The sequence below is a fragment of the Dermacentor variabilis genome, chromosome 1 (assembly GCF_050947875.1).
Source record: "Dermacentor variabilis isolate Ectoservices chromosome 1, ASM5094787v1, whole genome shotgun sequence".
NCBI classification, from domain to species: domain Eukaryota; kingdom Metazoa; phylum Arthropoda; class Arachnida; order Ixodida; family Ixodidae; genus Dermacentor; species Dermacentor variabilis.
In genome coordinates this window covers 203033885-203051086 of record NC_134568.1, presented here as the reverse complement: position 1 = coordinate 203051086, position 17202 = coordinate 203033885, and the positions used below count along the sequence as shown (strand labels likewise).

Here is a 17202-nt window from a genome sequence, read left to right as displayed (position 1 = left end):
CGGCGTGGTCGCTTAGTTGCCGATATGGCGTTGCGCTGCTAAGCACGAGGTCGCGGGATCAAAACCCGGCCGCGACGACCACGTTTCGATGGGGGTTCAATGCAAAAACTCCCCTGTACCGAGCATTTGGTGCACGTTAAAGAACCCCAGGTGGTCAAAATTAATCCGGAGTCCCCGACTACGGCATGCCTCATAATCATATCATGGTTTTGGCACTAAAAGCCTACAACTTAATAATTATGATTCGCTGGCACCTGCTGTCATAAATCATTCTAGCGTTCTAGGCGATACTCGCAAGGGTGTTCGCACGCTAGAGTGCCTTGAAGGAACAGGAGATAGCAAGCATGTTAGAAATGACAGATTGTTCGAATGAAAACATGTTGAATTTGGCCCTGGGCTTGGAATTATCAAGGCCATTGACACCAAACAATGGTTCCTAACTATCACTATTGCCCAGTCATGATAGCCTTATGATAGCGAAATGATAGCAAAGACACAAGTGGGTGACAAGCACTTCAATAGAAATGATTAATTTTATGAATGCCGCACCATTTGCGCCCGTGAGCTGCTTTGCATGGACTCTTTAACTACCAAGCCCGAGCTGTACTCGTCCTAGCTGCTTGCACCGATGTCACCAAAGATCAGCAATATACACGTTCACACTCTTGCTTGTCGTAAAAGAGGCATGCTCGTTAACTCAGTTCGCGTCGTACATTTGAATTTCGGCCCAATAACATTTTCTTCGACATCTTCGATGCATTTCGTTTTTATCTGCTCAAATAATAGCGCTTTAACTTTACACGTGTGCTGAGGGAATATATATTTTTTGAGCAGATGGCCTTCAATAATTTTTGTGTTAAATATAGAATAAATCACACATGCAATGTTTTTTCGAACCTGGATAAAATATGCAATAAAATTACTGGAAATTTAAAAGGATATGTAAATATTGCTCGCTTATTTAAGAAAAAAAGCAAGAAAACTTGGGAGTTAAAGAGTTAATGTTGCCCAGTATTTATCCACTGTTGCCAAGTGGTTATTCTTGCGCGTTACACTATTCAAGCATGAGCATGCTGTTTTGGCTGCCGTTATTGTCTTCTTAATGTTTTCCAGTCATGGCATCGGCTGCAACGTGAGGTGGCGGAACTAGTTGTGACATTGACACCATGGGAAATGCGCATCAAGAGAATCGAAAGTAAGTTTTGGATCCTCAACTATTGGCACGAGAAAACATTTCACTGTCGCGGTCTGTAGTAGTGTCACTTCGCATTACTTGCAAGAGACATAATTCGGTAGGCACACGACAATGATCCCGGACCCTCGGTTTGCCTTTGTTATGACGTGAAATACAGAAATAAACTGCCAAAATGACACGAAAGGTTTGAATCCCAGCCAACTGTTGGTTTTCGATGCGTGGGCCTGGCATTCAGGAGTGACCCGCGATAGCTGCGGCTGTGCGCTGCATATTAACTGAATCAGTAATTGTTTGGTGAACCTATGCGTGAGCGTCAAGAGACTGCCAGGCATTGAGCATGGCGCGTAACTTTCTTGATGCTCAAGTACTCAGCCTCTTCTGTTTGCTTGCTGACATTGGTTGTCAAGACGTACGCGCGAATGTGTTAACTGTCCTGTCCCACATTTTGGAGACAAATATCTTTGACCAGGGGCTAATCTTAGGATTTCTGCTCAATGGTCGTGACTTATTACTGCACAGCATAAATTTCGCAATCGTAACATGTGTCCTAAGTGAACAATTAAAGAAGTATTTACTGAAACTGTTAATTATTAACTTAACATTGGGATGTGCCGAGAAAGCAATGTCTTTCCCAAGAAATCCACCTGGAGGGGTGCATTATTTGCGCTTACTTGCCTGGGAGTATGCATAAATGAATGAAGTACCTACTCAAGCATCCAAGAAGTTAATCTAAGAATGAAGGGGAAGCGGAATGCAGCAATTATAAAACAAAGAGCATTTTGGGGCTATAGTAAATATGAGGCGGTGCGAGGAATCTGGAAAGTAGTAATTGTGCTAGCGTTAATGTTCGCAAATACCATTCTGTGCTCAATATCAGACATCGTGTCCGGGTAGGAAGTTAACCAGAGATCAGAAGGCCGGTTGGCTTTTGGGGCCCACGCTAAAACCACAAATGAGCCAGTGCACGGTGACATGGTTTGGGCTTCCGTTGAAGCCAAGGAAGCGCACAGCAAAATTTGTTTTGAAGACTTAGCAACATGAATGAAATTAAATGGGCGGCTAAAGTCCACAAATATCTATGCCTCAAAAGCGCGGACATGGAATGGAGGAAGGAGTTAAGAAAGTTGGTAGACAAGGGCAGTGTAATATAATGAGTAAATAGACAACCCGGAGTCACCAAAATGAAAGTGAAAGAAACAGAGACAGTAAATTGGATGCTTAGGAAAGAAGGAAGAAATGCTAGGGAAATTCTGAGAATTTTCTGCTAATGCGTAAGCATTCCTTAACTACACTGGTACTTGGCTTTTGCTTACTTATTTTGATAGCTTATGCATGTCTACCAATCGCTTTTCCCGGAACCAAAGAATACCTACGCACTAGAATACAATTCTTAGAATTTCTGCAGCATTTTTTGATCGAGCGTCGCCGCGTAACTTCGTTTCCCATCAGCTTTTAAACAATTTCTTTCCTCATCTTGTGTTGGTTATTTTCTAGTGCCTGTCGCTGTTGTAGTTGTTCCTTCTGCCGACTACGATATCTCTGTTGTTGTTCAGCACTCCCACGCCGCTTCTTCATTTCACCAAGCTTACGTTTCCTTAGTGCCATTGCAAGAACTCATCTGGGCACATCCGACCCCTTTAGGCGATCTTATGAACTTATCCTAACCGCTACCACAACGTTTTTTTTTTCAAACCACATCTACCAATCTTATCATATTATACTTCTTTATTGTATCAAAAAACTATATCGAGGCGACGGCAACGTGACCAGTTTTTTTTTATCCTTTATAAAGCTACCAATTATCTGCAGTTACACTATTATCACGATTAAATGTCCTAACTTGACCAATTACGGACTTATTTCTCATTTACAAGGCGTTACGGAACAAACACGGTTTCTTCGGGGCAATCTTCAAAGAATGCTTACGTATTAAAGAAAAAAAAACATGGTGATTTACAAGTATGTCAAGCAAGAAATCAGAAAGGGAAATCTGTACGGTAACACAAAGGGCAGTGTCTTGCTATTTGAGGGTTGAGCTAGTTGCTAAGGACAAAAACGTACCGGATCAAACATTCGCAACAGGTTGTCGTATGTGTGTGCTGTAGGAAAGATGCGGAGACAAGTCAGCAGATTGTAATCGAAGGCGAAAGCATTCACCCAGAGATATACGTAGGTAACGTATACCTTCTTGAAGCGCTGGGATTTGTTGCAAATAGAAGCATTACCCGTCAGCAGTCGAGATTAGCAAGATACGTTTATAGAGTATTGGTGGAGAAGAAGCAGGTAAGAGATTGATAGGATCGGTTCCGTTACAGGCATGGGTAACTGTACAAGGTAGACACGGAGGTTTTAATGAAGAAAGAAGTGAATAAGCAGAGATAAACAAAACGTTAAAATTATAAGCATGTATAGATAACCTGATAAGCTCAAGCAGGCTAGTTGACTATGTGTCCCTATCCCATTTCCAAGCGGATGCCAGTAAATCATTATCATCACCGCCAACACCACAGTCATCATCATCATTATCACGAAGCATGGTCAATTAAAACAAATCTGTTGGAACTGAAAAAAAAAGAAACAGGTGGCCTGACCAGAATAAGGTGTTATATAGCGTGCTGGTTTATTTTAGCGTAATGGGATCCAAGAAAAAAATAAAGGAATCAGGGAAAGGAAGAGTGACAAGAGGAATGACGCAACGATACACTGCTCTTATTTCTCTCCACCGTTTTCTATTCTGTGTACCTTTTTTTTTTTAACTGTGGGTGTCGTAAAGATGGAGTGAAAGTTCACCTGTAGACGCATGGCGTGCGTCTGATGGTTTTCGCAGGTGTTAAATGTGCGTTTTCTTTAATTCAAATCTATATTTAAAAATCACAGAGCTGATGTACTTTAATGAATTCAAGTGCGCGGTGGCATTTCCTTTCTCATACCACTATTGTACGTGACCTGAGTGAAGAGAAAAAAGCTGTCGTGACAAGTGAACACAACGAAAGAATTTGCAACCTCTTTCAGGTCATTTCGGTAGTGTCGTGGCTTCCTACTTCATTTTTCTGCGCTGGGTCTTCTGGTTGAACATCTTCATCGCTGTTTTCGTTTCCTGTTTTCTCATGATCCCAGAGGTACGAAACATTTTATGCATGCCCATTTACTTCAGTAGTGTATAGTACTGCTTTACCTGGTAGTGAAATAAGCCTTAGTGAAGTGCATATGCGTCTACCGCCATTTTTGAAGTTAAAAATTTAAAATAATTCTAGTCTATCCGCAGCGTCCTTGTAGTTAAGACGTCGGTAAACGACAGACCCTTTCATGTACCTGTGCATGTTTTCAATTCTTTTTTTTCTGTTGGAACAAAAGGTTTTACGTGGTGATGACGACCCAAGCGGAATGAGAAAACAACTCGAAAGTGAGGAAATGAAAAGTGCACTAAACCTGCAAGCTATATGGGAGTTTGAGGTACGCCAATGTTTTTCTCTTTGCTATCTTATTTTCACCGACACTGAATAGCTTCCCGGTCTGCGTACTGTTTAATCGGTCTCTGCTATGGCGTACTAAAACTGTGCGCCGTTTTGAAAGCTGAAGCTGGTGTAAGAAAATAAGGGACAAAATTCACAAAGCTGTACGAACAAAAGACCAATATGGACTGGGCAAGTGCTTTAGCGCTGGCAGCACTATGACAGCCAAATACACGATACAGAACGTGCCAGACGCCATTCGTGTGTACGAATAGTCTTGAGTTCTCATACTAGTTGGTATTTGCGGAATGACAATCAACGCTGTAAAATGACGGATACCGATACCAAAAGGCATAAACGACGACGCGGCTGGTAAACATAAAGTACGAACACACGAGTCGTCATTCTTGTTCATTTGGCTTTGCTGTTCGCGTTTTTTAACCGTACACGAGTCCTTTAGCCTTGTGTATCCATGATTAAAAGGAAATGACAGCGACGGGTTTCATGATAACGCATGCTTTTACTGAGGTATCCAATGACGTTTCCAAGCTCAAAAATTTAGAGCGATGTATGGGCACTCACGGAGTACATTTATAGTCAGCAAAGAAAAATATTCCTTTACTACATTATGTTTACAGGTGATCACCGTTACCTTTCATTGTCTTTTTCAGGGTTATTTAAAGTATTCGCCAATTTTTTACGGATATTACAGCAACAGAGAGATGACAGAGGAAGGATACCGACTTCCACTCGCTTACTTACTCTCTTCGCTAACTATGTACATATTTAGCTTCTTCGTGATACTTCGCAAGTGAGTAGCTGTGTTTTGCTTCTTTTGGTTACATAAAGCATTCTGATATACTTTCTGATAAAAAAAATGCCTGCTATAGCGCATTTGATTAGTCATCACGAATGCGCGTGTACGTGCACGAAAGCATCCCATATTTTCGTGAATTGCGCGCACTGCGAACATCTTGATTGCTTTGAACAAGCAATCAGAATATAGAATAGAGTATATATATATATATATATATATATATATATATATATATATATATATATATATATATATATATATATATATATACATAGTGTGCTTCAGTTCCAGCTTTCACATATCCTTAAAATAGATACGTACAGTGTGCTTAAACTAAGGCTTTCGCACATCCTTACGCATATTCTATATTGCATGGCTGGCACGTGAGTAGTTTCATCGAAATCACTAACTACAGTGACAGGGGTTATAAGCTTCATTAAATTGTGTCAGCTCACTAATCAGTCTCAAACAGTATTCAAATTTCCTTTCGAAGTGGCAGGTATTTAGGCGAATGAGAGACGGGAAACTGAGGGGCTCTACTTTTGTTAACTACGACCATATAAAGCCAACGACAATCTTATGGGCATCATTAAGGAGTCTGCAAGAGAAGTCGGTGGTAACTCTGTCAGACAGGATACCAGTAAGCTATCGCCGGAGACGAAAGATCTGATCAAGAAACGCCAATGTAGGAAAGCTTCTAACCCTACAGCTAGAATAGAACTGACTGAACTTTCCAAGTTAATTAACAAGCATAAGACAGATGACACAAGGAAGTATAATGTGGATAGAATTGAACATGCTCTCAGGAACGGAGGAAGCCTAAAAGCAGTGAAGAAGAAGCTAGGAATAGGCAAAAATCAGATGTATGCGTTAAGAGACAAACCCGGCAATATCATTACTAATATGGATGAGATAGTTCAAGTGGCCGAGGAGTTCTATAGAGATATATACAGTACCAGTGGCACCCACGACGATAATGGAAGAGAGAATAGTCTAGAGGAATTTGAAATCCCACAAGTAACGCCGGAAGAAGTAAAGAAAGCCTTGGGAGCTATGCAAAGGGGGAAGGCAGCTGGGGAGGATCAGGTAGCAGCAGATTTGTTGAAAAATGATGGGTAGATTGTTCTAGAAAAACTGGCCACACTGTATACGCAATGCCTCATGACTTCGAGCGTACCGGAATCTTGGAAAAACGCTAACATAATCCTAATCCACAAGAAAGGGGACGCCAAAGTCTTGAAAAATTATAGACCGATCAGCTTACTGTCCGTTGCTGCAAAGTATTTACTAAGGTAATTGCAGATAGAATCAGGAACACCTTAGACTTCGGTCAACCAAAGGTCCAGACAGGATTCCGTAAAGGCTACTCAACAATAGACCATATTCACATTATCAGTCAGGTGATAGAGAAATGTGCGGAATTTAACCAACCCTTATATATAGCTTTCATTGATTACGAGAAAGCGCTTGATTCAGTCGAAACCTCAGCAGTCATGGAGACATTGCGGAATCAGGGTGTAGACGAGCCGTATGTAAAAATACTGAAAAATTTCTATAAAGGCTCCACAGCCACCGTAGTCCTCCATAAAGAAAGCAACAAAATCCCAATAAAGAAAGGCCTCAGGCAGGGAGATACGATCTCTCCAATGCTATTCATAGCGTGTTTACAGGAGGTATTCAGAGACCTGGATTGGGAAGAATTGGGGATAAGAGTTAATGGAGAATACCTTAGTAACTTGCGATTCGCTGATGATATTGCCTTGCTTAATAACTCAGGGGACCAACTGTAATGCATGCTCATTGACCTGGAGAGGCAAAGCCGAAGGGTGGGTCTAAAAATTAATGTGCAGAAAACTAAAGTAATGTTTAACAGTCTCGGAAGAGAACAGTAGTTTACGATAGGTAGCGAGGCACTGGAAGTGGTAAGGGAATACATCTACTTAGGACAGGTATAGACTGCGGATCCGGATCATGAGACTGAAATAATCAGAAGAATAAGAATGGGCTGGGGTGCGTTTGACAGGCATTCTCAGATCATGAACAGCAGGTTGCCATTATCCCTCAAGAGAAAAGTATATAACAGCTGTGTCTTACCAGTACTCACCTGCGGGGCAGAAACCTGGAGGCTTACGAAAAGGGTTCTACTTAAATTGAGGACGACGCAACGAGCCATGGAAAGAAGAATGATAGGTGTAACGTTATGGGATAAGAAAAGAGCACATTGGGCGAGGGAACAAACGCGAGTTAATGATATCTTAGTTGAAATCAAGAAAAAGAAATAGGCATGGGCCGGACATGTAATGAGGAGAGAAGATAACCGATGGTCATTAAGGGTTACGGACTGGATTCCAAGGGAAGGGAAGCGTAGCAGGGGGCGGCAGAAAGTTAGGTGGGCGGATGAGATTAAGAAGTTTGCAGGGACAACATGGCCACGATTAGTACATGACCGGGGTAGTTGGAGAAGTATCAGAGAGGCCTTTGCCCTGCAGTGGGCGTAACCATGCTGCTGCTGCTGATGATGAAAGCCTACATACAATCAAGCCAAATAAATCATAGCGGATATTAGCTGTAACTGAAATTGAAATGTAGAAAATAATGAAGAAAATGGAAATGAAAGTTGACGAAAAGGTAACTTGCCGCTGGTGAGAGCTGTACTCACAGGTTGTGATTTCGGCGCCCACCGGCGGCAAGTTGTCTAGGCGGTAATCTTAAATGGAACTTGTCCACAAAGAATGGATTTCATGTCCGTATTGGTTATATTATTTTTCTAAATTTAGGGGCCGTGCACAAAGCTTTTCGTTGCCTTTGCTTGGCTGCCTTCGCTAATAATAGGCCCAGCACTAGGATTGGCTGGAATTTTCTCTTACGAACAATTCTAACGTATGAGCATTTTTGTGAACATGCGCCCATGTGCTCAGGTACGACGACTTTTTTGCTGGTTGTACTCGAGAAAGCAGAAACTACTGAATTTCACGTGCCATGCTCAACGATTGAAACGCGATGCTAGGGGCTGCTAGGGTAGGGCCGCCGCTTTTCTGCACCTCCGGTGAGCGCTGGACCAAATATAGCGGTGAGCGATGGACCAAATATAGTTGCAATCAGTCACAAAGGCTCTCGCTTTCATCGTATAACAGTATGCACGAGCTCGATGTATCCAGCGCTCACGGTTGGTGCAAAAAGTGCTGGCAGCCATGCGCTCCGAGGATCGCGTTTCAATCATCTGACCACTCTACAGGGAGGCGTCCGTCGAAGAGGCATATCTGTCGGTAGCGCCCAACCGCAGTTATCTGACAGCGATCGGCCTGGCCCGACGGCCACAGCTGACATGTTTGTCCTGCGGTGAAGCAGCCGCCTCATCTATTTGCGGACAAAATTTGCACTGCTGTCGTTACATGGCACTACCCAAATGTTTCTATAGCGTGAGCGACCGAAAGCTTGTAGACGGCAGATAGCGAGGTGTGTCAGTGAATTTATGTACTTGCGCGCTCAGTATAAGCTACAACGCAAAAGGGCGTGGCAAAGTGGTCGCGTGTTGTAGCTCATACTGTGCTCGATAGTGCATGGCTGTCCACTGATACGGCGAACGCCTCATTAGTGTGAGAACGCGCATCGCCGCTGGAATTTGGTGCGCATGGTTAGAGAATATTGTTTTAATAATTGACGCCTGCGTTAGGCGTCACATCGGTCACTTTTCTGCCATGAAGTGAAGTAAGCATTCAAGTTATGTCGATTTGAAAACTATATAGCGACGCGTTGTCTTAAAACTGGATGATCAGTGCAGCGAGAGGCGCGAGCTCGGAGAGTGGAGTTGGTTCGCCCACTTTGTGTTTGACGGGTTAAGTGAACCACGTCTCAATGAAGCATAGCTTTTTCGAAAATGTACTCGTAAATGTGTTTTTGAGGACATATTTCGGTAACGATGCACTCTATTTTTTTCACTCTTCATACGCGACTCGGACGCCTCCGCGACCTTTATCGCCGGGACAAGACACTCTGCGCAACAGATGATAAGAAAAGAAATCTGGGAAAATCAAATGAATTGTTGGAAAATAAGGCCTACGGTGCCTAAGTGTGTCTATGGAAAGAAGGAGTCAGGCTGCCCAGAACCAGACGAGAAGAGCAGCATGCGAAGTGTGTGAAGATGCATATTTTAATGGTCGTCGCTGTGGTTAGACATTTCAGTGAAACCACCTCGCAAGCCCTTTTATACAAGGATTTTCGAAAGCCTTAGTCGAAACACCATGTAGACCTTGACCAACGTAGTGCTGCATTGCCTATTTTATTGTTATATACCCGAAGAAAACACTTTTAACTTCTCTACACCAAGCATGCAGGCGGGTGATTTTCTTCTCTGCCGTCCTGAACGAGGTGTGAGGAAATGCGCGTACTTATTGTCATCACGAAGAAATGTTGATAGACTCGCTATTGACAAAGTGAGCACTTGTTATAACTACACTACTTTTTATGGCTCTCCTGGTCAGAATGGCGGAGAACTCTCGTCAAAGCAAAATGACGGAAAAAGAGGACGAGTGCACCTTCACATGGAAACTCTTCTCGGGCTGGGACTTCATGATTGGAAACTCCGAGACAGCGCACAATAAAGTAGCATCTCTCGTAATGAGTTTCAAGGTCAGTGAACATGCACGATTGGCAGTGACTAACGTGTGCACCTTCAGCGTGCGGTACCACTGGCAATCGAGTTGGTTAAAGAGCTTTAAATTGACAGCACAGTGTAACAGGTCATTGCCATTTTTATTACTACTGTCGCTACAACCAACAGGCACACGAAGTTCAATAGAGAAATACAGTGTAACAGGTCATTGCCATTTTTATTACTACTGTCGCTATAACCAATAGGCACACGAAGTGCAATAGAGAAATAATTAACTAATCTGGAAGGAACAGTGGCCGACCAAGGAAGGCCTCAGCCTGAAGAACAAGGGAAATTCGTTAGCGCAGCAGCTGTATTCCTTGGCAGTATTTATATGCTCATTCTCCTCAGGTGGGTAGCCAGCCGGTACTAACACTGGCTAACCTCCCTGTCTTTCCTCTCCTTTGCCTCCTCCTCCTCCCCAGGTGGGAGGGTTAAAAGCGGGTACGAAAGAGCGCGAACTTTGGGTAAGAGAAATCGAAATTTTCAAAAGGAGGATTTAGTCGGGAGAGTTAGAAAAGGTGGATTGAAGAGGAAGACGAGGGGATTACAGGTTCTTCTAAAGAGTAGTTGTGGCACCTGGCGCTAGGGTAGGCTAAAATAATAGCCTATTTTCGCACCAGGTATCATACTTGCAAGCACTCTCAAAATGACAAAAAACTGAAAACGCCGATAATTACAACGTGTACGAAATGAAAGTGCTTTACCTGCGCTATCTGTACATGCTGCAATGATTTCGTTCTGCCACAAATATACACCGGCGAAGCGGGACAATAACTGCAAATTAGATTAAACAGGCGTAGCACAGATGCGGCCAAGAAACATTCCGAAGTATTCATGCAAGATGTTAGCTTGCCCGGTTACATCTACAAGAACTTAAACTGTATTCCACAGTCAAAACCTTTATTTCTACCGCTTTTGTTCGGCTAGAGATCTTGAAATCTTATCTAGAGATTTCTAGACACCCAGAGTTGAAAAAATCGTATCCCCAAGTCCAACATACTGTAACCAGTATTGAATATTTCAAACAGAGATGGAGAATATTCATTATAGTAATGACAAGGATATAAAAACAGCAACGCTTAACTTGGGCTACCTTACATGTGATAAGAGCTAACTATTGATGTTACATTCCCCCTCCTTCCGCTTCGTTTTGTTGCACGTCATGTTTTGTACTAATTATGTTCTTTAATTTATTGTTTATCATCTTTTGTTTAGCATTAGTGCCATTTTTATTCATTTGATAGTTACCTGTATATTCTAATCGGTGAATCTGCTTTTCTTCTTCTCAATGTTCGAGAAGAAGCGCATTCGTACTTATTGCTTTCGTATCCTATTGGCACGCTCTTACCTGGGCACCTGTTGATACAACCCAGCCCCTTTTACATAAAAATCATTTCCGAACCCTCCCATGTCTGCTCAGTTTTTTGTTTTCTGGAAAAAACTAAGCCGATCGGGCTGGAAACGCCTGCTTACCTGGGATTGTTAAGCTCAGTCTTTTCTTTCTGTGCCACCCCCACTTTTAAGAAAAAATCCGCCTCCATTCCACCCTGTGACAGCGAATGCATAGCGAAGCTCTTGCCGACGATAGACAAGCACCACCACCACAAGCGACGTACGTTACGCGCGCACACACGTGTGTGGAAGTGCCGCATATATGCTCATTCCTCCAGGCCTTCCGCCAAGACCAAGTACCTCATTAAACTAATTCAATTTTCAAAGTAAACTACGAGAGAGAATTCGCAAAGTACGAATTCGCAAAGTACGTCAAACAAGGCGCAGACATGATATTCGAATATACGAGAAAACATATTTCTGTTACGCGGAAACTCAAAGACAAAGCCCTTTTCCAGCTGCCGTTTGAGGTCTGTCTGAGTGGCCGCGGCTGCTAGGTGGAGGGTCGGTTTTGGGACAGTGTTTGCCATAATGCCCATTACGGCCGCAGCACAAGCTGTGCAACAGATGCCGCGGGAAGAGAGCCCCACATATCAAGGACAGATACATTGTGCGCCCACGTACTGTTGTAATCGCACCGCTGGTACGAGTTGTTGGGAACTCGGCGCTGACGCCCGTTGTTGCACCTGGGTCGCAAGCCCCAAGGGTAGCGTTGGCCTGGCGGCCTGGGGTACAACTGGAAGCATCCGAAGGTCCCGGCAAAGCATGAGTCGACAGGTAACAACAAAACAACTTGTTTATTCTAACATCGCAAAGAGTTGGCGGTCAGGTTGACCGAAGTAGAGAGATGGGAGTGCACTTTACTCAACAGAAGAAATCGGAGCCCTCCTTTGGCGTCCGGGGGCAGCTGTTTTTATACTCTCGCAGTTGAGGGCAAGAAGGAACCCCTCTATAGACGAGCACGTGACTGTGCCGCTCGGGAACAATGGGATAAGGTGGCGCAGCCGTCGTGCCGCGCCGTTCGGGCACAATGGGGAGGAGAAGGTGGCTCATACTGTCGTGTCGGCGCCGGTCGGGCACAATGGGGAGGAGAAGGTGGCTCACACTGTCGTGTCGGCGCCGGTCGGGCACAATGGGGAGGAGAAGGTGGCTCACACTGTCGTGTCGGCGCCGGTCGGACCCCCTCGCTTCACAGTTGTTGGGAGCTCCTCTCCCCGGCTGCCGCGCTTCGACAAGCGTGGGCACCAATATGCACATACACTCACACACGCACATGAAGACACGTGGCATCGGAACATGCCTGGACGCGCTTGGCGGGGAGGCGTAGCGGCGGCGCCGAATGGGCCAAAATGTCTGCCGCTTTGTTGCAGCCGCGCCGGCTAAACCGCGCGTCGTAGGCGAAACGTAACAGTACGTCACGCGCGCGCGCGTGTGCTGAAGTGCGGCATACATCCACATTCTCCCTAGGCCCTCCGCCAAGCGCAAGTGCGTTATGAATTTCTCAAATTCCGTAAGAGCATTCGTAAAGTACGACGTACACACAAGCTGCAGACATGATAGCTTTGAATCGTAATTCGAATATACAATAACGGCATCATCACGCGACGATATCACCTGATGACGTCTTCACGCGATGACGTCTTCGTCAAGTGATGTCACCTGATCACGTCATGTGATGCCTCTTGGGAATCAGCACACTGTGGGCTTCCCGCTTCTTTGCACTGTCTCCGGGATTGGCCCACATTTTTGTGTGAGCACTGCGCGCGCGGACACAAAAAATAAAGATAGAGGCTAACAGCTTCGCTGTAAAACTTGCGCCATCTCTCCCTCCCCCTACCCGGCGCTCTCCTCTTCGCGGCGCTCTCCTCTCCACTATCGTAACTTAACCCTCTTTTTGAACTTAACCTTTCCCTTACCCAGCCCTCACCTTACTCTTTTGTAACGCCCATCATACTCGCTACTAGGGGACCGGGAACTGCATAAACGCTGCCAAGCAAATGAGTCCTTGCTTTGACGTAGACAAAACTTTCATTAGAGAATGATGCTCCCCTTGTTCAGCCACGACCCGCCGTGGTTTCTTAGTGGCTATCGTATTGGGCTGCTTAGCACGAGGTTGTGGGATTAAATTCCGACTACGGCAGCCGCATTTCGATGGGGGCGAAATGCGAGAACACCCGTGTACTTAGGTTTAGGTGCACGTTAAAGAACCCCAGGTGGGTCCAAATTATTCTAGAGCCCTCCATTACACTCTTAAGCAAAATTGCACGATTTGCGTCGTATCTTGCCACACAACGGTAACCGTCATCTGTCTTGTCCGCATTTCCATTCTTTAACGCTGCAAGCCCGGTACTTCCCAGTCACGAACGGCATGCGCGTTATCAGCATGACAGAGCAATCTCGACAGGAAAGTAGCGAGCGCAGCGTTTTCAAGAAAGGAAACGCAAGCAAGGCAGATGACGATTATTGTTACGTGACAAATATGCCCCCCAAAGGGTGTACAGTTGTTTAAGAGTGTACGGCGTGCCTCATAATTAGATCATGGTTTTGGCACGTAAAACCCCATAATTTGCTTATTGTTCGGCCAGTTATGATCACTTCAAGTCTTCATCTTACTGTGCCCGCTGTCGTTACAATTTTAAGAGCATCCGCGCTGTTGCGTGTACAACTTGTTCTTCAAAAACATTTTCTTAAATGTATTTTTATCTTACGCAGGAAGCAATCCTTGAAGAGAAGGAACGAAAAAAGGAAGAGAGGAGTTGGAAAATCATGTTTCTCAGGGCCTTGGCAAATTTAATAGTTCTAATACTGCTTGCATCAAGTGCATACGCTGTTGTTCTCGTAGTTGAACGGTCACAAGAACCGGAAGCTGAAAAGACTTGGTACCGTCAAAATGAGGTACGTTGCGTGTTTTGAAGGTTGCGCGGCAAGATTATTTGTTTTTCCAGCCCTTTCTGTTTGCGCCCTTTCTATACGCTTACACGCACAATGTCCAATGCTCTCATGCCCATGTCTCGTATTTCTAGGTGACCTTGGTGGTGTCAATGATATCCATTGTTTACCCTAATCTCTTTGATCTCATTGGTTTGATGGAGCAGTATCACCCACGTATACAGCTTCGATGGCAATTAGCAAGGTAAGTTTGGATGAAACACACATGAAAATAATCACTGTTCCTTTAGTTACCTTCGGAGTAAACCGTGAGAACCATCGCTAGGATAGGATTGTGCAACGGACATACTTTCGGATACCGACGTCATCAGGTAAAGGCTATTGCCATTAGCTTTTCCCCGTTGACACGGATGTAAGCAAACATGTCCTTCACGCAATCTTGATTTAAGGATGCTTGGCTTACGTGATTTAATTACGTCAGGGCAGTAAACCTCACCCATCAAACGCCGACTAATAAACAATGTCTGAATGAATATCCTGCCTTACAAGGTTTTCTGAAACCTGTATTATCAGGACAACGCTATTGTAACTATGCAGCTGAGGCCTTACGTGCCTTTATGCTATTATTTTCGAGCCTGGTATAGACAGGTGCATACTTCATGCTATAGAGAGCGTATATAATGCCATGTGCGCGCTTCTCTATGCGGCATCGGCACAGCAAGTTTGTTTGGAAGCGCGATCTTCAAGAAGCGTTGCTTACTAGTTAAAGCCACAAAACGCACAAATAAGCATATATTAAATACACTTTGCTTTTAAGAAGTATTGTATTTTTTTTATGTCACAAAGTATTATGGTTAATGGCTGTCGGACGAGATGTACTTGAAGAAAAATGATGCCTATATTTTTGAAGAATTCAGACTGAAAATAACAATCTTGATGACTTTAGCGTGAAAAACTGCTTCCAACAGATAGTCACAGTTCTGTTGTTACACATTTCTTTCAGTCATCGAAGCGTTTTGCGCAGCACAAAGATATAAGACCGCGAGTATGCTTTCGAGGGTAGACCGAGTTGTCGGAACACATTTTGTCTCTAATTGCACCAAGTTTTAATACCATTAAAATTAAAGCGCCCAACTGGCCTTTGAAGTTGAAGCGTGAGGCGTTTGATCACACCAAGTTTGCTGGTGGGACAAGAACAGAAGATGAAAATGTAGATAAACAACTGCATTAACTTCATCATAGTAGTTTTCTGGACTGCTTGTAACAAAGCTCTATCGTATGGTCAAGGACCTTTATCAAACTTGTTACAAGCTACCTAAAAGCGCTCGCATTTAAAGCCAGAAATAATAATAATAATAATAATAATAATAATAATAATAATAATAATAATAATAATAATAATAATAATAATAATAATAATAATAATAATAATAATAATAATAATAATAATAATAATAATAATAATAATAATAATTGCCACAAAATATACATAAATTGATGACACATGAAAAAAAAGAAACTAACGGCAAAAAATTGAAAATTAATTTAATTGCAATAATAATAATAATAATAATAATAATAATAATAATAATAATAATAATAATAATAATAATAATAATAATACAACCCGGCTGTCGTACTGCGACGACCAAGTCTCAATAATTTGTAGGAGCTGAAAGCAGTGCGATCCTACGTTCTTACACTGGCGAGGCCAGGACGCCGTATGTCGTAAACTTTTACTAAATCAAGCATAGTAATATTCTTTCGGGTTTCACTGTAAATTACGGTATTATTATTATTATTATTATTACTTTGCCGGGCCAAGTCCCTCAAGCCACTAGAGGCTTTGACAGGCCCGTTTCATTGCCCTGTATACGTTATGTGCAATAAAAGATTATTATTATTATTATTATTATTATTATTATTATTATTAAATGAAAATGATACGCCAAAATATTAAAAAGAAACTGCTTCGAATGCACCACAGCCAGAGTGTAGCGGGCGTCATTGAAATACATATTTTGTTTTGAAATTTGGTCAAAGTAAACACAGGGCCTTTGTACCCAAATCAATCATGACAGTTGAGCGAATATGGCAGTTGTCAACGAGCACATGTGCGCCAGACCAAGATAAAAATATCTAATTGATGCAAAATATCTGAGTGCTTTGGCTTGGTTTAGCCGTCACAGTGGCTTAATGGCCATGGCGTTCTGCTGCGGAGCCGGAGTTCATGGGTTTAATGTTTAGCCGCGGCGGTCGTTTTCGATGGGGGTGGAATAAGAAAACTAATAATGCAGATCCCACATGCTGTTGGAATTGCTGTAAACAAAGCGCCACTTGTTTCCTCAGTCGCGTTAAACTTGTTATTTATCGAGCGCAAATGAGCATTTCAGCTGTCCCAAAGAGCCAGCTGCTGTGAGCGAATACGCCTGGCAAAGAGGCCAAGTACTCATGAGCCATTCACATCTACCGCACAACGCGGTCGTTTCTTTTATTTCCGCAAGGTACCGCCGCATACAACTGTCGCGTACTGTCACATGACTCTTCAGCGGACGTTCACGTGTCGAGATGATTTATAGATGAGATGCTTGACGCGTTCGCGCATGTTCAAGCATCAATGCACATTTAAGCCATCTCAACTCGCTAGCAGCCACGAGGGAATAATGTTGAAGCTGAGTATTCAGTGCGCGTTAGAAGCCCGCACATGTTGCTTAATGCTTAAAGCATATAGGGCTACTGTATCTGGGAGCACCGCAGTGAGCGTAGCCAGGGGAAACCACACCGGGCACGTGCCTCGCTCTCC

General features: G+C 43.5%; 1 protein-coding gene across 1 annotated transcript in view; it reads left to right on the top strand.

The window, feature by feature from the left end:
• Positions 1 to 17202, top strand: part of LOC142558593 (transmembrane channel-like protein 1) — a 93870-nt gene that overhangs the window by 21992 nt on the left and 54676 nt on the right. The window contains exons 4-10 of the mRNA XM_075670779.1: positions 1114 to 1195; positions 4208 to 4314; positions 4550 to 4648; positions 5319 to 5458; positions 9946 to 10093; positions 14223 to 14405; positions 14534 to 14643. Of these exons, the coding sequence (XP_075526894.1) occupies positions 1114 to 1195; positions 4208 to 4314; positions 4550 to 4648; positions 5319 to 5458; positions 9946 to 10093; positions 14223 to 14405; positions 14534 to 14643 (869 nt within the window). The remainder of the gene's footprint in view (positions 1 to 1113; positions 1196 to 4207; positions 4315 to 4549; positions 4649 to 5318; positions 5459 to 9945; positions 10094 to 14222; positions 14406 to 14533; positions 14644 to 17202) is intronic.